The sequence below is a fragment of the Aspergillus luchuensis genome, chromosome 5 (assembly GCF_016861625.1).
Source record: "Aspergillus luchuensis IFO 4308 DNA, chromosome 5, nearly complete sequence".
Lineage (NCBI taxonomy): Eukaryota > Fungi > Ascomycota > Eurotiomycetes > Eurotiales > Aspergillaceae > Aspergillus > Aspergillus luchuensis.
The window spans coordinates 5,430,419-5,448,275 of NC_054853.1; the positions used below are offsets into that span (position 1 = coordinate 5,430,419).

The 17,857-nt window shown below is 48.3% G+C and overlaps 7 protein-coding genes across 7 annotated transcripts; 2 read left to right on the forward strand and 5 right to left on the reverse strand.

Moving 5' to 3' along the window:
* Positions 1-312: 312 nt before the first annotated feature.
* UGD1 (UDP-glucose 6-dehydrogenase 1) lies at positions 313-1,880 on the reverse strand (the record flags this gene model as incomplete). Its single annotated transcript, XM_041691744.1, has 3 exons — positions 313-1,281; positions 1,350-1,496; positions 1,551-1,880. The coding sequence occupies 3 exons, from the start codon at positions 1,878-1,880 to the stop codon at positions 313-315; spliced, it is 1,446 nt and encodes a 481-aa protein (XP_041545199.1).
* A 1,577-nt stretch (positions 1,881-3,457) lies between these two features.
* AKAW2_51779A (uncharacterized protein) lies at positions 3,458-4,892 on the reverse strand (the record flags this gene model as incomplete). Its single annotated transcript, XM_041691746.1, has 5 exons — positions 3,458-3,484; positions 3,540-3,699; positions 3,756-3,884; positions 3,944-4,813; positions 4,861-4,892. The coding sequence occupies 5 exons, from the start codon at positions 4,890-4,892 to the stop codon at positions 3,458-3,460; spliced, it is 1,218 nt and encodes a 405-aa protein (XP_041545200.1).
* Positions 4,893-5,808: 916 nt separating this feature from the next.
* Positions 5,809-7,614, reverse strand: AKAW2_51780A (putative NADPH oxidase (NoxA); the record flags this gene model as incomplete). The annotated part of the gene is made up of 4 exons (XM_041691747.1): positions 5,809-6,698; positions 6,755-7,164; positions 7,213-7,467; positions 7,520-7,614. 4 exons carry the CDS (start codon positions 7,612-7,614, stop codon positions 5,809-5,811), a joined length of 1,650 nt encoding a protein of 549 aa, XP_041545201.1.
* Positions 7,615-10,479: 2,865 nt separating this feature from the next.
* Positions 10,480-11,021, forward strand: AKAW2_51781S (uncharacterized protein; the record flags this gene model as incomplete). The annotated part of the gene is made up of 2 exons (XM_041691748.1): positions 10,480-10,917; positions 10,968-11,021. The coding sequence occupies 2 exons, from the start codon at positions 10,480-10,482 to the stop codon at positions 11,019-11,021; spliced, it is 492 nt and encodes a 163-aa protein (XP_041545202.1).
* Positions 11,022-11,713: 692 nt separating this feature from the next.
* On the forward strand, positions 11,714-12,736 carry AKAW2_51782S (mismatch-specific DNA-glycosylase; the record flags this gene model as incomplete). The annotated part of the gene is made up of 1 exon (XM_041691749.1): positions 11,714-12,736. One exon carries the CDS (start codon positions 11,714-11,716, stop codon positions 12,734-12,736), a length of 1,023 nt encoding a protein of 340 aa, XP_041545203.1.
* Positions 12,737-13,074: 338 nt separating this feature from the next.
* On the reverse strand, positions 13,075-13,551 carry AKAW2_51783A (SBDS family protein; the record flags this gene model as incomplete). The annotated part of the gene is made up of 3 exons (XM_041691750.1): positions 13,075-13,128; positions 13,196-13,319; positions 13,388-13,551. The coding sequence occupies 3 exons, from the start codon at positions 13,549-13,551 to the stop codon at positions 13,075-13,077; spliced, it is 342 nt and encodes a 113-aa protein (XP_041545204.1).
* Positions 13,552-14,270: 719 nt separating this feature from the next.
* Positions 14,271-17,023, reverse strand: AKAW2_51784A (putative Rho guanyl nucleotide exchange factor; the record flags this gene model as incomplete). Its single annotated transcript, XM_041691751.1, has 6 exons — positions 14,271-15,241; positions 15,292-15,517; positions 15,575-15,793; positions 15,844-16,044; positions 16,101-16,409; positions 16,484-17,023. 6 exons carry the CDS (start codon positions 17,021-17,023, stop codon positions 14,271-14,273), a joined length of 2,466 nt encoding a protein of 821 aa, XP_041545205.1.
* Positions 17,024-17,857: the final 834 nt, after the last annotated feature.

Genomic DNA, 17,857 nt, shown 5'->3' on the forward strand with positions numbered 1-17,857 from the left:
AAAGATATGCTCTCCACTGAACCATTGCTTCGCCTTTAATACCACCAGTGATACTAGGTAGCAATTTAACCGAACCAGAAATAAGCAAAATTGATCCATGTATCTTTTGCTCCACTTCCCAGAGTGTTTTAGACGGCAGGAAGATGCTGTAGGTTCAAATGTATTACAATACCTCCCATGGTACAATAAAAGTATAACGCCTATGGAGAAGAAGAAAAACGTGAAGAATGGTTTTTGGGCACAGATATGGAGCCCAATATGTTGTCACGTCTCAATCCTCCTTTAGGCCTGTGTGAAGGTGATCTTTCATGACTATGGCTTCCCCACTTCCAGAACAGTAAACCCATACTGCTTCATCTTGTGTACATCGAATGACCCAGGGGGTCCCAGGAACAACCTTGGTTCTCGCATCTGATCAACAATATCCTTCCAATCCACACCAGCCCCTACAAACTCATCCCAGTCGGTATGCAACACAATCACACTGCATCCCTCACACGCTGCCTCAGTGCTCTCTACCACGTTAGCATTCACATGAGCCGCACCACACTGTAACATCAAAGCCTTTTCAATGCGTTGCCTCGGAACGTGCGGATCAAAGATATTGACGGACAATCCACGGCCAACCAAATCTCGAACCAGCTTAATCGCAGTGGTATTTCGAATGTCCGTTGTGTTTTTCTTGAAAGAGAAACCAAGAATAGCTGCCTTTGTGTCTGTCTCTGTTATGTCAGAGAGCAAAAATGACATTATCCGTTTCGTGATGCGTGTGGTTTGGGAGTCATTGATTTGAATCACTCCCCGCCAGTAGTCGGCCACATCGTGAAGTTCAAGCTCACGGGCTAAGTATATCAAGCAGCAGACATCCTTGCGCAGGCAAGAACCACCGAATCCGAAGCCGGCTCGCAGACATTGCGGTCCGATCCGTGGGTCCAGACCAGCAATACGAGAGAGCTCGGTGACACTTGCGCCGGTCGCTTCGCATACAGCACTTAGGGAGTTTATGCTGCTGATGCGCTGGGCAATAAGTGCGTTGGAGGCAATTTTGGCTAGCTCTGATGACCATGTGTCGGTCGTGACTATTCGTTCCTTGGGCACCCATGGTGTGTATAAGCGTATCAGGGCTTTCACTGATTCAGTAATGGCGCCGTCTGCTGCTGGGTCGTAGCCAATGACGACCCTGTTAGGGTTCAAGAGATCTTGCATTGCGGTGCCTTGAGCTAGAAACTCTGGACATGAAATTATGTCGAATGAGGCCGTTGGTGGAGCAGCATCTTTCAGCTAATCGGAAACTAGTCAGCGAGATGCATGATCGCTACATAACCGCTGCTTAGGATAGCATCACGCACCGTCTTTTTGATCCATTGACAGATGCCGCTAGGTGCTGTGCTTTTCTGGACTATAACTTTGTGCCCTGTTGAAAGCTGCGCGATCGAGTTGATGGCTGACTCTAGATTCTTCAGGTCGAGACCTCTGATCTCATCGCTATCAGGAAACTGGGCAATCAGAACCTCCTACATGGTTTCACAGAAACGCCATGTGAGACTTACAGAGATTTCTGACGGAGTGTCGACGCAGATAAAAATGATATTGGCCTCTGATATGTGTGTATTAATATCAGAAGAGAAGGTTAAGTTCGCAAGCCTTCTCCTCCGCCTCCCTTCATAACCGTGTGACAAAACATAAAGTGCTTTCTCCTGGATTTGGCCATCCTCAAATAAGATATCTTCAAGACCTGGCTCAAATATTGGGGTATGGTCTGAATTCCAAGCCGCAATCAGGGAGGCATCTTTATCGACCACACTGAAGTGCACAGATGGGTTTTTAGAAGCCAGAGCTATTGCTGTCAATGCACCTGGAGCAAGAGAAATATAAGTCATGAGAGATGAAATCGGGTAACAGCTGGTCTTGACTTACCCACATAGCCCGCGCCAATCATACATACCTTCTGAATGTTGCCCGCTGGCCACTGGTTTGACATATTTTCCATACTGTTAGATCCCATTATGAAGCTTTGTAGAACGCTTCGTCTTTAAATATAACACGTGTTCTCTTGCTTTGAAAGGGCCATGTTAAAGAGAATGGCAGGCAGTGAGGAGGGGCTCTATATCCCTATGTCGCGTCATATTTGATGTGATTCACCGGTGGTCACGAATCCTTGCCTGCAGTTGAAACATCATATGCACTGCAGGCACCCATTTGAAAGACACGTATACGATGGCCGATAAGCATGGGAATATTACTTCCTAGCGGCATCCTCATGTCGCCGCTCAACTTGAGCTGCGACAGATAAGAGTATGTTGGCGAGCTTTTTCTCGAAATGTCTTACCTGCATGGCGTTCTACATACGACATCCAAAATATCACAACCCTTTTATCGTTGACCAAATTTACACTACGTCTGCGCAGAGACTAATTCAGATATGTGCCTTTGATTTCACGTTCTCTCAGCCATTGAATGTTTGTTTTCCATATTTTTTTCTTTATTTATCTCTGTTGTTTTAGATAGGTCCTGCATCTCTACCACCCTTCCTTTAGGGCGTGAGAAGACAAGACAATAGACGTCACTAGAACCATAAATACCTGTATCCTGTAGCCTAAAACACAAGAGACCCTCCCTAGATATTGCCTTTCCATTAAAAAACGCTGCCAACCTGACACCTCTCCCTTGCCGATTCACCGCTACTCCGTCAATGCACCAGCGATCCCAATAGAGGCATACCGAAATGTTACACATCACAGAAAGAAGTGATTGGTTTGTTCCTGAGAGATTATCTACTTTTACCTCCCTACTTAGGTTTGGGCTAATGCAAGGACACACCTCCCTTCCTTTCATACATACTTAGCTTTCAGTGTCGGAGGAATACTTCCGTGTCTCACCTCGCGCGACACCTTTCATTTTATGGATTCCTATCGTTTCTCTTCCAGCGCCCTGCTAGGGTTTTGGATATCCGTCAGTTTTTTTTTTTTTTTTTTTTTTTTTTTACTTTCATTGGTTTTCGTCATTTCTCATTTATTGTGTCTATTGACCATTCGAGGGATTTTGTTTCGGTCCTCGGGCCACACCAGCCTCGCTCGTTAGTTGGTTCAGGAACTAATGCCGAGGTGAAATAGCAGCTGTTTCCAGACTTGATATCCTACTATATCATATAACTCAAAAGAAATTACATAGGCATATCTTGTTTAGCAGAACTCGTTCTGGTTACCCTTCCTTAAGTATCTTTATATAGTTTATTGAACAAATTTTATTAAATACAAATTTTTTCAAAAAAAGAAAAAGAAAGAAAAAGAAAAAAGAAAGAAAAAAAAAGAAAAAAAAAAAAAAAAAGAAAAAGAAAAAAGATATAGAGATAAAAAAAATACAGTTATTCTGAACGAACATCTAATTCTCCAACACGCCTGCCTGGTCCTGAAACCGGTATGGTACTTGACAGCACACGTACAACTACTCCCACCCATTAGACTTCCCGAGAGCCCCAGTGGTTCTAGAATTCTATCAATATTGGCGTTGATTTCTATAATGCTTATGTAGAAACTTACCGCATGCAGAGTTAGGGTCGTATAGACAGACACGAAGTATTGCTGTATGAAGTCCTTCAATATTTGGGCTCCTAGATGTCTGAAATACCATCTGTGCACCACACCGTATGCAACATGTTCAACGAGCAGTGGTACATAGAAGCCAATCCAGAAAGTTAGTCTGGCACGGTTAGCGAGATCCAATAGGCGCGCACACAGGCCACATTTCTTTCTTACCTTAGGCCGACAATCCTCTCAATGAGGAGCCATGGGTTGGAGAAAATATACACCACGAACGAGAGGCGCCATAACTGGAGTACCATGGATAATACTGTACGGGATGTGGTAATAGCTAGCCATGGATATCTAATACTTGTGTTACTATTGAAGAAAAGATCATCAAAGGAAGACAAGGGATAACTGACCGCTTCCACATTCGTTTTGATCCGAAAAACCGCTTCAGACTTGAGATCTTACCATTCCTTGCCCATCGTAGGGTCTGTTTCACATGACGACTGTCGTTGAGAGCCTCGCAGTAGATCATAGCCCCTGTCTGCATACGGGTTTTCCATCCGTGGTTCAATAGCCAGCGGGTAGTAAATTGGTCATCGCCGCAATGCATGCGGTATCTCCACAGAAAGTACTCGTTTGTGAAAGCAGACAGATAATGCGGGTCTTTCAATATGCACGCTCGGTAGGCTGCAGTCCGTCCAGTCAAAACTGTTTGACTACCGTCCAGCCAGCTGGAGGCAGCAATATCTATGTTGCGCATGCTGAGACGGCGAGCCTCGAGGGCTTCCCAGAAAGTGATTGTTTCCGGACTTCGAGCGTCCAGACCATGTGCTTCTTCCTGCGTGGTGACGCCACCAACTTCGGGTTCCAATTCCAGAACGCCGAGGACTTGTTGCAAAAGGTTCTTGCTCCAGTACACATCATCGTCCGCTAGCACAATAACCTCTCCTGCGGCTGCTTGAATACCGCGCATGAGCTGGTTTCTTTTATTGGGTAAGGGGATGTCGAGAGCATGAATTTTGTGCAGTTGTTCTTTCGGAATGAACTTCTGCAGAACCGCTCTCATTTCCCTGATCAAAGCTGCTGTCGTGACAAAAATAATCTCCTTGGGATTGTTGTCCAACATTGTGTAGAGCGGGGGTATGAGGTCTGCAGGTGCGCCAATGGTGGGAATCAACACGCTGACACAATCCGGTCGCATTCGAGGGTTATCTGGTACCGGGAGTGGGTTCATTCGCCAGTATCCATAGAGTCGTAAGGTGCGTCTGACAAGATGCCAGCACCTTTTCTGGTCAGTAGCAATAGCATTGTGGTGGGTGGTCCAACTTACACCAGAAGCCAAAAGAAAGGTGTAACCTCCATTTCAGGGAGGAGTCGAACAACGTCAGGCTGTTCAGTAGGGGTTTGGTCTTCCTCGGTACACACTCAGTGCTGGAAAGACCGGTAGGTTGGTCTTTATCAACATGCCGCGTTGAATCATCTACCAGACGTGTTGAACCTCCCATGGTGGCGGTGAGATCTTTAGACCTCAATTAGCTGCAGAACCCTATCAGTCCAGTAGCGTGCATCATACTTATGCTTTGTTATTTCACCATGATGGTTGGTAAATCGGTCCGACCAGGGGTGTTCCTAGGCCGATCGATCCCTTGCCGTCCTCCTGCGACATGTTTCATGTGCTTCGGACGTCCCTATGCCAGTCTTGTATCCTTTTAGATACATCAGTAACGAATGCAGCATTGATTGGCCCTTCCAGACCGCTCTTTCTTCGCATGACGCTCGTTTTTTCAATAGCTTGACTGTCCCGTCCATAACTTCCATTGTGTCATATCCCTCATTCGCTGACGTTCACAGTTGGTGTTGATCTGCCTCCGCCGGAACTATTTCCCAGTAGATCGACCATATGTCGCGCAGAGCTTGCAGGGACTTGGAAGCATCAATGAGTCCGAGTGGGGATCGTGCTGCGAGATATACTCCAGCCTGTCACGTCCAATTGTGAGTTAAATACGACTGAGAGGACAGAAGCTTCGTTTACCACACCCTGTGGCCATAAGTACTCTAAAAGTTGCTTTAGCTATTCATATGCTGTATTACAATACGTAGATAGACACACGTGAGACGTATAATACACGATACTTCATATCACAAGACAAATACATCTAGTTACATGCAATCATCAACAAGATTGGAAAGTCATCAGTCATCAATTCGTATCGCAAGCTTGGTGTTTTCTTTTTCATTTGAACTTTGTCTTTTGACCCCACAGGCAGAGCCTCGACGTCTAGAAGTGTTCCTTCCAGAACTTGAACCGGATGTCCCTCGTTGAGGTGGACATGGCCGCCTCCCGGATCTGTCTGGCAGCGGCATTGGGTCCACAGAAGTAAACTCCAATTTCTGTAGTCGAATTCCCATGCACACCCGATAGATAGGTTTGGTCTTGTAGACCATCACGCATGGCAGTAAATAGGCGTTTGAAGTCCGGACGGCCAAAGTTCGTCCTACTTCGCAGCTCCGTAAGTGGGTCGACAGCCTGACCGACGGAATTGAGGAAAATATTCGCGGCAGTGTCATCATCCAGTCGTTGGGTGAGGTAAGTGTGGATGCGTAGGAACTCGGCCTTTCCACTGTACTCTGCTTCAGCTGCCGACTGAGATTCAAGAGAGGAGAGCAAGGCTTGGAACCATTCGAAGGATGACGTGTCCCTACACACCCATATGAACTCGACGCGACGAAGACGGCCGGCTAGCTTAGGGTCGGATCGTAAGTGCCAAATGTTCTTGAGGATCGATGCCCATGGTGTGACACCTATTCCCGTCCCGATGAGGACGGCCACCTCGTTGTCGAAAACATCGTCAGCCGGGGCTCCGTATGGTCCGTCAACGCGCAGCCTAGGCATTTTTTGTCCGTTATGCAGGGCGACTTCATACATTCCCAGCGGGTCGAGTCCTTCCATATCCCTGGCCTGCGCTGGTCCGCATCCTAGTGCGTCACCCAATGCACGAGTAAAATCACCGACTTGGCGGACGTGGATGCTAATGTACGGATCGAATGGACAGGACGTGATTGTAAACGGATGCCATTGGTTGCTGGATACATCGGGTGATTGAATGAAGAGCCATTGACCAGCCTTGTACTTCATACTATCCTTGCGGAACTGAATCTCCATGGCATCTGTGTATCGTTGTTAGAAGAGTCCAGAAGCTTAAATCCGCAGATGTAGGACTTACCATAGGGATGGCGAACCACCTTTAGGATAACGGTGTGGCGTCTAGCTCGGATTTCACGGTACAGCCTTTCAAGCATGTACAAGCCTCCAGCCACTAGTTCCCACCTCCAGCCTTCGTAGCCTAAGCAGTGATTCCAGAATCTAGACCCAGCAAAGGGTGAGATAGCCTCTTCTGTGTCTCGCACGAAGCAGCCTGTTGCATGTGTATACAATGCTAAGAGGAACGGTACGAAAAGATGGTGCGTATACCAAAACGTCTCAAAAGATTGTTGCCGGATCCGCTGGTGGGACGTGGTGTACATCAACATCATGCAAAGGAGCATGACATGTCCTGTAATCCCACCAGCTTCTGTGTAGTGAATTTGGACTGCTTTAACGGGGCGAATTTGATCTTTTTCGATATTGTAAAAGCTGCTTCTGTCAGAGCAATGACCTCGTGGTCGAGATAGATTGGCTTACTTCACGTAATGAGCCGCCGCATGGACTATGGTGAAAAACAAAAGGGCATAGGCGACCTGACGATGAAACCATACCGTTTCATCCAGTGGTAGCCATCGCACCCTAGGTCTTATTGTTTTAACAAGATTTCGGCACATGGGCAGCAAGAGGAGGGTAGCATCGCATGTCAACACTAGCCCAGCGCCCCGCGATATCCAAACAGAATACTGGAGGGTATTGAGCATAACCAGCCTCTGGTCCGAGGCCTGAACATACCTAAGGATTCTCAGTACGTATATGGGCAGTCATTGGGAACCGTCAGACTTACCACCCCACTGCAAAAATGACAAAATGTAGCGCCCAAAAGATGGAGTAGAACCAGACCTTTGACGCAGTAACGTATGAGCCCCAAGCATGTTCCATGATGGTAACAGGGCAGTATAGGCATGTAGTGACTTTTCAACAAGGCTCTATCATTGACCTGCAATGACCCGTTTTCAAAGGAGTGAGTGGATTGAGTGCGCTTTTTTCGAACTTCCTTTCGAAGGCGCCCGTACCATAAGTGAAAGGAGCGATTTTGGTGGACACTCTACTCTAGGAATCCATAAATAGAATCCTCGCTCGAGAGCTGGCGCTTCGCTCCAAGTATCCGCTGACCTCAAGCCTGCGCAGAGCGACAGCTTGTGGCGCCAGTAGATAAGACGCTTTGAACGCTGAAAGGAGCCGTAGGCACCCTGAAGTCCAGGGGACTCACGGAGATCACAGGCTTCCCCTTGGCTTATCGAGGATAATGGCTCATGAATAGGATTTCTCAGGTGCTAGAGTCAATGGCCGGAGGTTCAGGACGCGGTAGAAGCCGACGATCACAGAAGGCTGGGACCAATCGAGGAACAAGGATCAGATTTGATTATATCATTCTTATTTTAAACGGGCCTAGGTCCTGAATGGTAATCTCTGAGTAGGGTGGTGTGGGGTTGATGTCAGTTGAGAATCCTGTGTCAAGCGTCTGGTACCCGGAGATACGGTTTTGGTTGCAGAAAGGAGGGGAAGAATTGATGAGGGACACGAGGATCAGGATTTCTGCTTCTATATTTACCCCAACCCCTGCGCTGTGCGGACTTATGGTGCCGCTAGGATAGCCTGCAGGGAGCGGATCGCCCGGTTGGATACCACTATCCCCGAACTTGCCGTTTACAGGGCTCAGGCGAAAATGAGATGGAGCAAAGACCGTCAGGCGTTAAACCATCGCCTGATGCGCCAGACTCTTGCTGAAGAGAGCTCGAGTCTGACCGTCCTCTGTTGACTGGATAGATGATCCTTCCACTCGTATCTCAAGGCCATAACCGAGTGTGCTCCTCAATTACGCAGCCGTTTGAGTTTTGCTTTGCAGTGCACTCGTTAAGCTGTCGCGCGCGATTGGCGCACTTAGTAGTGACATGATAGGTTAAAGTCCGTCTTTTCTTGACCTACTGCCATCTCCTCATCTCCCGGTATCCGCCACTAACCTTACCATGTGGCACCGGGATTGTGAGTTGCTATCAATAACCCGTAAATCCATATTTGATTCTTCTGTATTCCTCCGGCTGCTCTGTTGATTCGTTTGGTGCAGGGTGGAGTCTCGGCCAATTCCAGCCTATGAGAAGCGCTGTGCAGGCGCGCATCCCGTCACACGCGGTCAAAGCGGCCATCGACATGGGGAGCGGACCTCTGTGACAGTCGGGACAGACAGGATTATGATTCGAGATGCACATTAAGGTCCGGTTGCTACCAAATATAGCTCTCGCATTTCGAGCCAAGACTTTCATGATCCAGGTACTAGTCCAAAGCAGACTCATCTCCGGAATTCGAATAGAAGACCCTGGTATTTCCTAGTGGTGAGTGCTTGGCGTGGGTTGAGCAGGGAATCAGACGATATTGCTGGGGCATAATTTTAAGTTCTTGGCCCTGCACGGTTGAGGTTCTCATCACATCTAGCGACGACTAGATTGGCACTCGGACCGTGTGGGTAGAGACGGTGCTATAATTATCTTGAGTGATAGGGAGCTGCAAAAAGACGGTGAGTTGTCTAGTAGCAGCCTTGAATCCAGTATAGGGTTCCCTGTGATCTAGAAATCCTTCTTCCATCTCGGGGATTTATTTGAGTATTGCCTCTTCCCGTAGACGTATATATTTAAGTGGTAATTGTCGACTTGACAGCGGGTATTTATGGCTGTGTAGCAGTAGGCGCCCGATGGAGATCACAGCAAGGACTGGGAGGCAGGGAAAAGACCGACTACCTGGGCACCAGTTTCCCCGCTTCTCAAAGTCTTCACAAGATAGTCCGCCATCAGAGGAGCTTGGATGCTGGAAGCCCCAGCCGGGCGCTTCGTAGCACACGGACCAGCCACTCAGAAGCCAAAGCTCCGCAGCCAAACGGGGTGTGATGCACTAGCGACCTGACGGGGCGTGACGGTGGAGCGGAGGATGCAGGAGATTTGCGGCAACACACTTTAGCGGCCGATGCATCTCTGTCAGTTTCCACGTTCTGCTTCTTCTGATTGATCCGACCAGCCATGGCGCTCCCAGGATCATTCGCACTGTCACGCTACACCGAGCGCCCAGAACCAATCATAAGGTATTCTCGTGAAGAAGTCAAGGAGGTGAGGATCGCTTCCAGCAGAGAATGGTAGCTGATTGGGTTAGAAAAGAGAGCGGTTGATAAAACGCATCCACGTATCACAGGCGTTGAGAGGGGGGAGCGCGGAGGGACGGCGAGTCCGTTGCGTTCGGCCTATTATGAAGAAGATGCAAATCAGGTGGTCTCCTCCGTTGGCGCCGGAAGCTACTAATGTATGTATTCCTGCTCTTTTCCCCCTCCATGGCCGCCATCGCTAAACTGGTCTATCAGCTGAAGTTTGCTCGGTCATGCAGTACATGATTATTTGAACCGACACTATCTCATTTTTCCTGCATTAAGTTTATGTGGTGATGTGATTGTTGTGATCTAAAGCTTATCCGACTCGCACACACACTACATACGACTCCTTCTCCTCACAAGCAAACTGCCGGGGAAGAATTTACCAACCTTGACCTTGCATCGCATCTCTCCACCTGCCATGTCATTTGGAACGAGCATAGCACACACGACATTGATTGATCGGGTGGATGGTTGAGGGATCCCCTGCGGTCGAAAAAGCAATCCTTGTGTTTATGAGACAACAACAGCATTGTGTCTATACTTGAGTAACGAGCTCTTTCGCCGGACGGAAGACGCTTGAACTCCCCACTATACGACAAAGCCTGCCTACCATGGGAAGACTTATCAAAAATCACTGGGCGCGACTCATTATCCTTACAGCCTCAGCTTGTATGTACCACGCCTCTTCATCTATTCATATGACGATACTAATCTGGATGACTGAATGTACAGACCAAATTGGTGGGGCGATCGAAGGATTTATCTGGCCAAAGGTGTTCTGGGACTTTATGACGCTCAATCTGAACGGCGCTGTGAATCCGGTCCCTGTTCTTCAGATTCTCAACCTCCTCTTAGGTCTACTCGGACTTGCATGGGAATGGCCTTTGAAATATGTCGCCGGCTCCCTCGCGCACCGCAGCATCGAATTCCGGTTGATCTTCTATCCCCTCAGCGCTCTCCTCTCTATGCTCCTCTACCAGGGAACGGACCCTGCTCTATACTATCTTATTGGAATCGGTGTGTATTTCTGGGCCTACAGTGAGGGCGAGGTACGTATACACCGACCAATTTCCCCATAAACATGACTGATGGATAATAGGTCGTTTGCCCTGTACCATGGACCCTCCCGAAACGAAGCGAATACAAGGTATAGCACTTGTACCAACACGAAACCTTACACTTGACGACCACGACATGATATGATTTTATGAAACGATACCCAGCGATGCTAGTATATCGGTAATATGTGCTTTATGGAGTTTGGACAGATAAAAAGGTCCTCTTTTAGTCAGCGATGACTGTCCAGCTATTGACCTGGATGTGGCAGTTATATAAGGACTCTGTTGCCTGGACGCCAGAGTATATGTATCTGTGTGTATTATAGTTTATTTTTTTATTTCAAAACAAAGATAATTCATTTTACAAGATCATGCCTTCCATACGATAGATGTACTATCGCCCATAACCGACCAGTTAACACTCTACAACCTGCTAAATTCTCGTTCAAGCCCTTACACAGCTATACACTCTAAATATAGACAAGCCTAGTACTATGCCTAATCCGCCATCCACAGTCCTTTCAAAGTCTTATTGCCACTTTCCCAAGGCAAAGTCACGTGATTTTGCTTCCAATACTACCAAAAACGGTTAAGCGTCTGGAGCGCTCCAGACCGAGGAACAAGAGATGAGGCAAATCACCAGCAACCAAGGAAAAGCTTTCAGCAATCCCCTGAAATGATACCTATATAAACCGATCAACAGCACTAACCGGCGAATATTCTGCAGCATATACTGTCACTAACACCGGCAGAGTCTTTCCACCCAGACAGCCAGCCAGCAACCAGCATGCCCCTCGTCGAAGACAGTCCTCGCGAGGACAACAACAATCAAATACCCCCTGCGACTCTCGATCACGACAATGAAGCTTATAAAGAAGAACACGACAACGACAACGATGTCCCCGTGAACAAGAAAACCAGCTTCAATGGCCGTCTCAATCAATACTTCCACACAGCGAAGCCTACATCTTCAGCGCCACCGGCACTCCCATCCACAAAACAACCCACTACGAGGACTTCATCTCCTCTAAAACGCAAACGAACCACACCACCAACATCAACATCAACATCAGCAACAACACGAATAACCCGCTCCCGATCCCGCTCCTCCACCTCAACCCCAACCAGTACCACCACTACCAGTTCCTCCCCCCGCCCACGCAAACCCCCCACACCACCCACCACCTCAGCATCCGACTCCCTCCTCACCGACACCATCCCACCAAACCTAACCCTCCTCCTCGTAGGCGTAAACCCCGGGATCCTCACCGGCATAACAGGCTACGCTTACGCGCACCCCAGCAACCTTTTCTGGAAACTCCTCCACTGGTCGGGGATCACGCCCATCCGACACCCGCCCTCAGATACATACAAACTCCCGGAGTTATACAACATCGGGAACACGAATATCGTGGAACGTCCGACGCGGGACGCGAGCATGCTGAGCAAGAAGGAGATGGATGCGGGGGTGCCGATTCTGGAAGCGAAGGTGAGGGAGAAGAGGCCTGAGGCGGTGTGTCTTGTGGGAAAGAGTATTTGGGAGGCGGTTTGGAGGGTTAAGGTTGGTAGGGGGATTAGGAAGGAGGAGTTTAGGTATGGTTGGCAGGATGAGGGGATGAATCTGGGGAGAGTGGAGGGGTGGGATGGGGCCAGGGTTTTTGTGGCTACGACGACGAGTGGGTTGGCGGCGGGGATGTCGGTTATGGAGAAGCGGGAGGTTTGGGATGAGTTGGGGAGGTGGGTTATTGAGAGGAGGAAAGTTTGGGAGATGGAGAAAGGTGGTGGTAGTGATGGTGTGAAAGTAGAATAGAATAGATGTATAGTCACAATTTTGGGTACGGCAATAGAATATAGTATAGATAGATTTGACCATGATATTTTTCATTCATTTCATTTCATTTATCAATTACCCTGCTCTATTCCTAGGTAGATAGCTAGGATAGACAAGTAGGTACATTTCATCCGCTAGTAAAAAAAAAAAAAGCATAATCATGTGCTCGATCAGTCGATCATCATGCTACTAACAATCCTTGGCCCCCCCTCTTGCAACATCACATCACGCCACACACCCATCAAGGGAGGGGGAGGAAGGAAACAGGCCAGCCAGCCAGCCAGCAAGGGCGTAAGTAATAACATGGGCGAACGAATCTATCGGAAAGCAGGACCATTACGGAAGTTGGTATCACCTTGTTGTTCGCGAGCCTGTTACCACAAGAGAGATTAGTTAGCATCTTTCCTTCTCAAGTATGGATGAGGAATATCAACATACAATAGTAGACTGGTACTCTCCACGCTCCAAAATCTGAGTTATAACGTCGTCTTCATTGGCAGTTCCGAATTCATTCTCGAGACTAGCCTTGCTAGCTCCGTCGAGGACGCCTTGGGCTCCGTGCCTGGAAGTTATTGCTTGTTAGCTTTGCTCTTCACTGCTGATAGCATGAAGACAAAGGGGCTTGCTTACTTGTGAGTAACAAAGATCTTCCAGCCGTTAAGGACATCCGCCAGAGGGACGGAGCGGTCACTGCGCCAGCGGTTCAGGGCGTCGTGGTCATCAACGAAGACAATGAAGTCGTCGGATGCTCCCTTGTAGAACATCTTGGAGGTGGGGTCGTTGTGGCGAGGCATGTTGGTGGTGTGTAGTGTGTAAGAGGTTTGTAGTGATTTAATGACAAAGATGGAAGAAGAACAGTCTAGTTTCTTTCTTTCAATGAAGCTGTTGAGACGATGGAAAGATAAGGAGGAGAGGAAGTTGAGATGAAGTGAGTTGAAGAGTGTCGTGTGAGGTGAGGGCAGATGACGTCACCACGATGCTACCAGAAACAAAGGCGGGCAAACAGTGGCAGGAAGAGCAATTGAAGTGAGGAAAGTCGTGCAAAAGATATGTTAATAGCTAATAGAGAGTTCGTGTGATAATTGAGTTGATTGGATTTAATCTGTTTCCTCTCTCTTTCTCGAATATCGCAGGCCTTAAATACATCGAGGTGGGAGTGCCGACGGGAGCATCGACGTCATCATCGACTGATGCTGCGGATGCTCTGCACTTGCTCTTGCGCTTCTGGTTCACCCGGTGGAGAAACATGGCTCCCTATGGAATTCAATTCCCTCATCGGTATCATCATCATCATCATTCCAGTCACGGACATTATTGGCATTCTGGCATTCTGGCTCGCTAATGCTACTAATTACGTCTCGCTTCGCCCCGGTCAATCTCTCCTCCCCCACTCTCCTCAGAATCGACACGAATCCCTAAGAACCCCATACATATTTCACACACTTGGACTCCGTACCTGGCCATCTGATGCAATACTGCAGGAAATCTCACACAACTTGCATCATCACCTCCATCAAACCCCACTCCCAAGCCCCATGCGACCCTGTCTTTTCGTCCGTCGGGACATCGAATTGAACATCCTCCGAATAGTAGATGTTCTCAAGGAACAAGCGTCGGGTGTCTCCGTTCCCTTGTTACTAGCACTGGTCGGAATAATCTCAGCCTTGGCTTTCGCATTCGGACCTCCTTTTCCTTTCCACGTTTTGGACCGTCGAATATCCTTACTATGTCGCGCCAAGATAGGTCCCTTGTCTGTGTCCGGAGTTGCTGGCTTGCCTCTCGATACACTTCGTAAACTCTTCTCCTGACTCTTTTCAAGCTTCCTATGGACTTTCTCGTCGGCACATGTCGCTCCCGTAACAAACTTAGCAGAATAGCCTGCGGTGCTGAGGCTCACACAGCTGGAGCGTCGGTACAACCCCGGCCGGCGGCTCAGATGTCTCATAAGAGACCCAGGACTATGGAAAATGTCCCCCTTGCCTAAAGTCATCCCAGGGTACGGCAGAACGTCCCGCGTGTAAAAAGCAGATATGGCACGTTCTAGGAGTATTCGATCCTGTCTTCTGGCAGTCAGTACAAGGGCTGGGCACAAGGCAGACATCATCGGCCGCTCAATTTCGCCGTCCACAGATTCTGTCATCTGGAGTCTTTGTGGGCAATGCGTCTTTTTGATGATGATGTTCTGTGAATCAGGTAGAGTCCGCGATGTAGCCAATGCCTGCATAGACGGTCGGCGAGGTATTAGGGGCAGGACACCGTTGCTGCAACTCAAAGGAGCCAGCTCTAAAGTCAGGAATGAGTGTTCTTTCAGCTTCGCTACCACTGACTTCGGCATGTCAGTTAATGCGGCTGCAGACTTGAGCATCTCGGTCTCCCATTTCCTTTCTTCGCGTGCCGAAGCAGCACTGAGCACCAGTTCGTAGTTCTTGCCCTGGGACTGGAAAAGCAGTTTCCAGGAGAAGAGACAGCCATAGCAACGAAGACCTGTCGCAGAGCTTAGCATACAAGGCGACCCACAAAGGAAGTATCTTCACCTTCTCCGTTTCTTATCGAATCAATCTTCATGTCAGGAATATAAAGACATGTCAATGGCTCAAGCCTTCGGTAGTCATCGCTTGGTCTGGCAATAACAAAATGATAGGTGAACAGTATGCAAACCATGTATCCTCCCGTAATATATTCAGGGGTTTGGTATGTGATGTGAAGGACCCCACAGAGGCTCAAAGGACCCAGTTGCTTGTAGATGTTATCGATCGTGTTCTGTGGATTCAAATGACCTCAGCTTCCATGTTCCGTAGGGAGATGTGGTATACTCACGGCTGCTGACAGATCCATGAAGCTCTGTAGCAAAAACGTCTTCTTCACTAAGGCCTTGGTAACAGGGTTATCGGTGATTTGATTTATATCGCATACCACCGCGCGAACTTGTTCGAGAACTTGCCGAATGCCGTTATGGGCAGATGGGTCGTCTTGAATATGAGTCCATCGTAATAATTCCTCAAGCAGCAAGGGATACTTGCACAGACGCTGAATTGGCTGTTTAACGTGAGCATCCAGGAGCAAAACCAAGGGGTGTCTAACCCGACCTTGATCAGGAGGTCATTCAGAGACATCGCTTTATTTTCCTCTTGTGCCTGTCTGTCCAATGATGCAACCGACTTCGATAGAGCCTCGATGCCCTGGTCGAATATACGCCAATCCGGTACAGACTGGCGCAGAAGACTCACATCTACTGTGAGCAAGCCATAGTTCTTACAGAACACTTTGTAAGCCTTGAAAGATGCCGACTACCAATATCATGTCAGTAGCTGACATATATATAAGCCTATTGAGAAAAGCTCACCAGGTTGCCGACTTCTAGCGCAACTTGCAAGGCCTCTTTTGTCTCCGCTGCCAACGCCCTGAGACGCGAATCCATAGAAGTCCTAAAGCTACGTGATCGCAGAGACTTGGCATGTAAAGCCCTCAACCCAAACTCAATTGCACTCAGGCGCTTGTGAACACCCTGAGGCATCAAAGTATCGAACTCAGCTGCTGCCAGGTTCGATATGGGCGTCAGCTTTCGAATCTGGGAGAGGAAGTCCTCGTGCGTGTCCCGGATCTGCTGAACGTTGTGGTAAATCTCCGGTCTGACCGAAAATATGAAAAGGGCCTACAATCAGAGAATATGTTAGCTATCTGTAAGCAGCAACACGTGCCTATACTTCAGTTTGAAGGTAATCATACTTCAGCCAGTGCTTTCAAGCCGAAAATATAGTCACATTCGGTGGTGATCAGTTCCCGGAGAACACGTCGCCTCTTGATGGCCCTGTGCTGAGCTTCCTCATCGATTGAAGGATTCAACGCAGGTCTGATGCTGTCTAGCGATTCACGAGCATCAGATCGTATGCTTTGATTTGTTGTGCTCTGCGTAGTTCCCCTCGATCGTACCACACTTTGGCTAGTAATGCTCAGAGTGGCCGTCTTCACGGTTCCAAGATTGGACGAACGGTGGGACATGGATTCCCATTGCTTTTCCTGAAACTCATTTGAGGTTAACAAGTCCGGTAGGAGGTCCCGATCATCTGGCTTGACTTCCATCGGCCAACCCTCGACGTATCTTTCGGGTGGGGGACAGCCTCTTCGGGATCGGAAGCTATTCATCCAACGCTTGAAAGCAGCCACAGGATCTGCTGGCATAGGATGCGTTGCAGTGATCTCCACCACATATTCGGGCTTCTCCAGGATCAGCAAGGGAGGCTCGCCCATCTCCTTGGATTCTTCCATGGTGCAGAGTGTATGTAGAAGTGAACAAACTCCAAGTGAGAATGTGAGCTCAGAAGCGAGTTATGCTTCGGAATCAGAATCACAGGGGAGAATGTGTCTCATGAGTAGATGTGCTTGCTGACAAGTGGAAGCAACGACTGGCCCAGTTCTTCACATGGGGAAAGCATGGTATACTTGCTGTCGCCGGGGAAGCTCACGTGTTGGATCAAAACGTCCAGTGCGAGCAAACGCAAACCGTATGAAATCCATCACAGTAGGTTAAACAAACTTACGGTAATGTTCTGAGTAAAGTTGCCTCTACATCATGCACGGCTCGGTTGAGAATCAAATCGCAATGTGTTTGGTCCTACCACACGGTAACGGCCTTTCATTGCTCCCAACGATGAAACGACGGGCATCAGCATCATCTGTGCACCTTTAGCCAGACTTGTGAGGGTGCACTGTTCACAAATTAGTAGGTGTTGTTCATGCTGCTTTTGAGGCTTCTATATGTCAATTTAGCGGCAGCATAGTAGTAGGAGATAGCAGAATGAGTAGCATTTCCAGCCAAATAGGCAATTTTTACAATAAATACCTGACATTGTTTCTGACTTCAATTTACAATAATTTTTAATCAATTCACGATAACTTTATATCAACATCAACTTCGAAGAGAAATGGATGATGGTGTTGCGCAGTGCTCTTCCAAGCGCGCGATGCCAAGAAGATGAAACTCCCCCAGATTTCCCACCGAAAGACCCACCGCCGTTTTCCGGGATCCGTCTGCGACAGCTCTCGCCGCCCGGTCCTTCCTTCAACTTCCATCCAACCAACGATGTTCTAAACCACCTCACA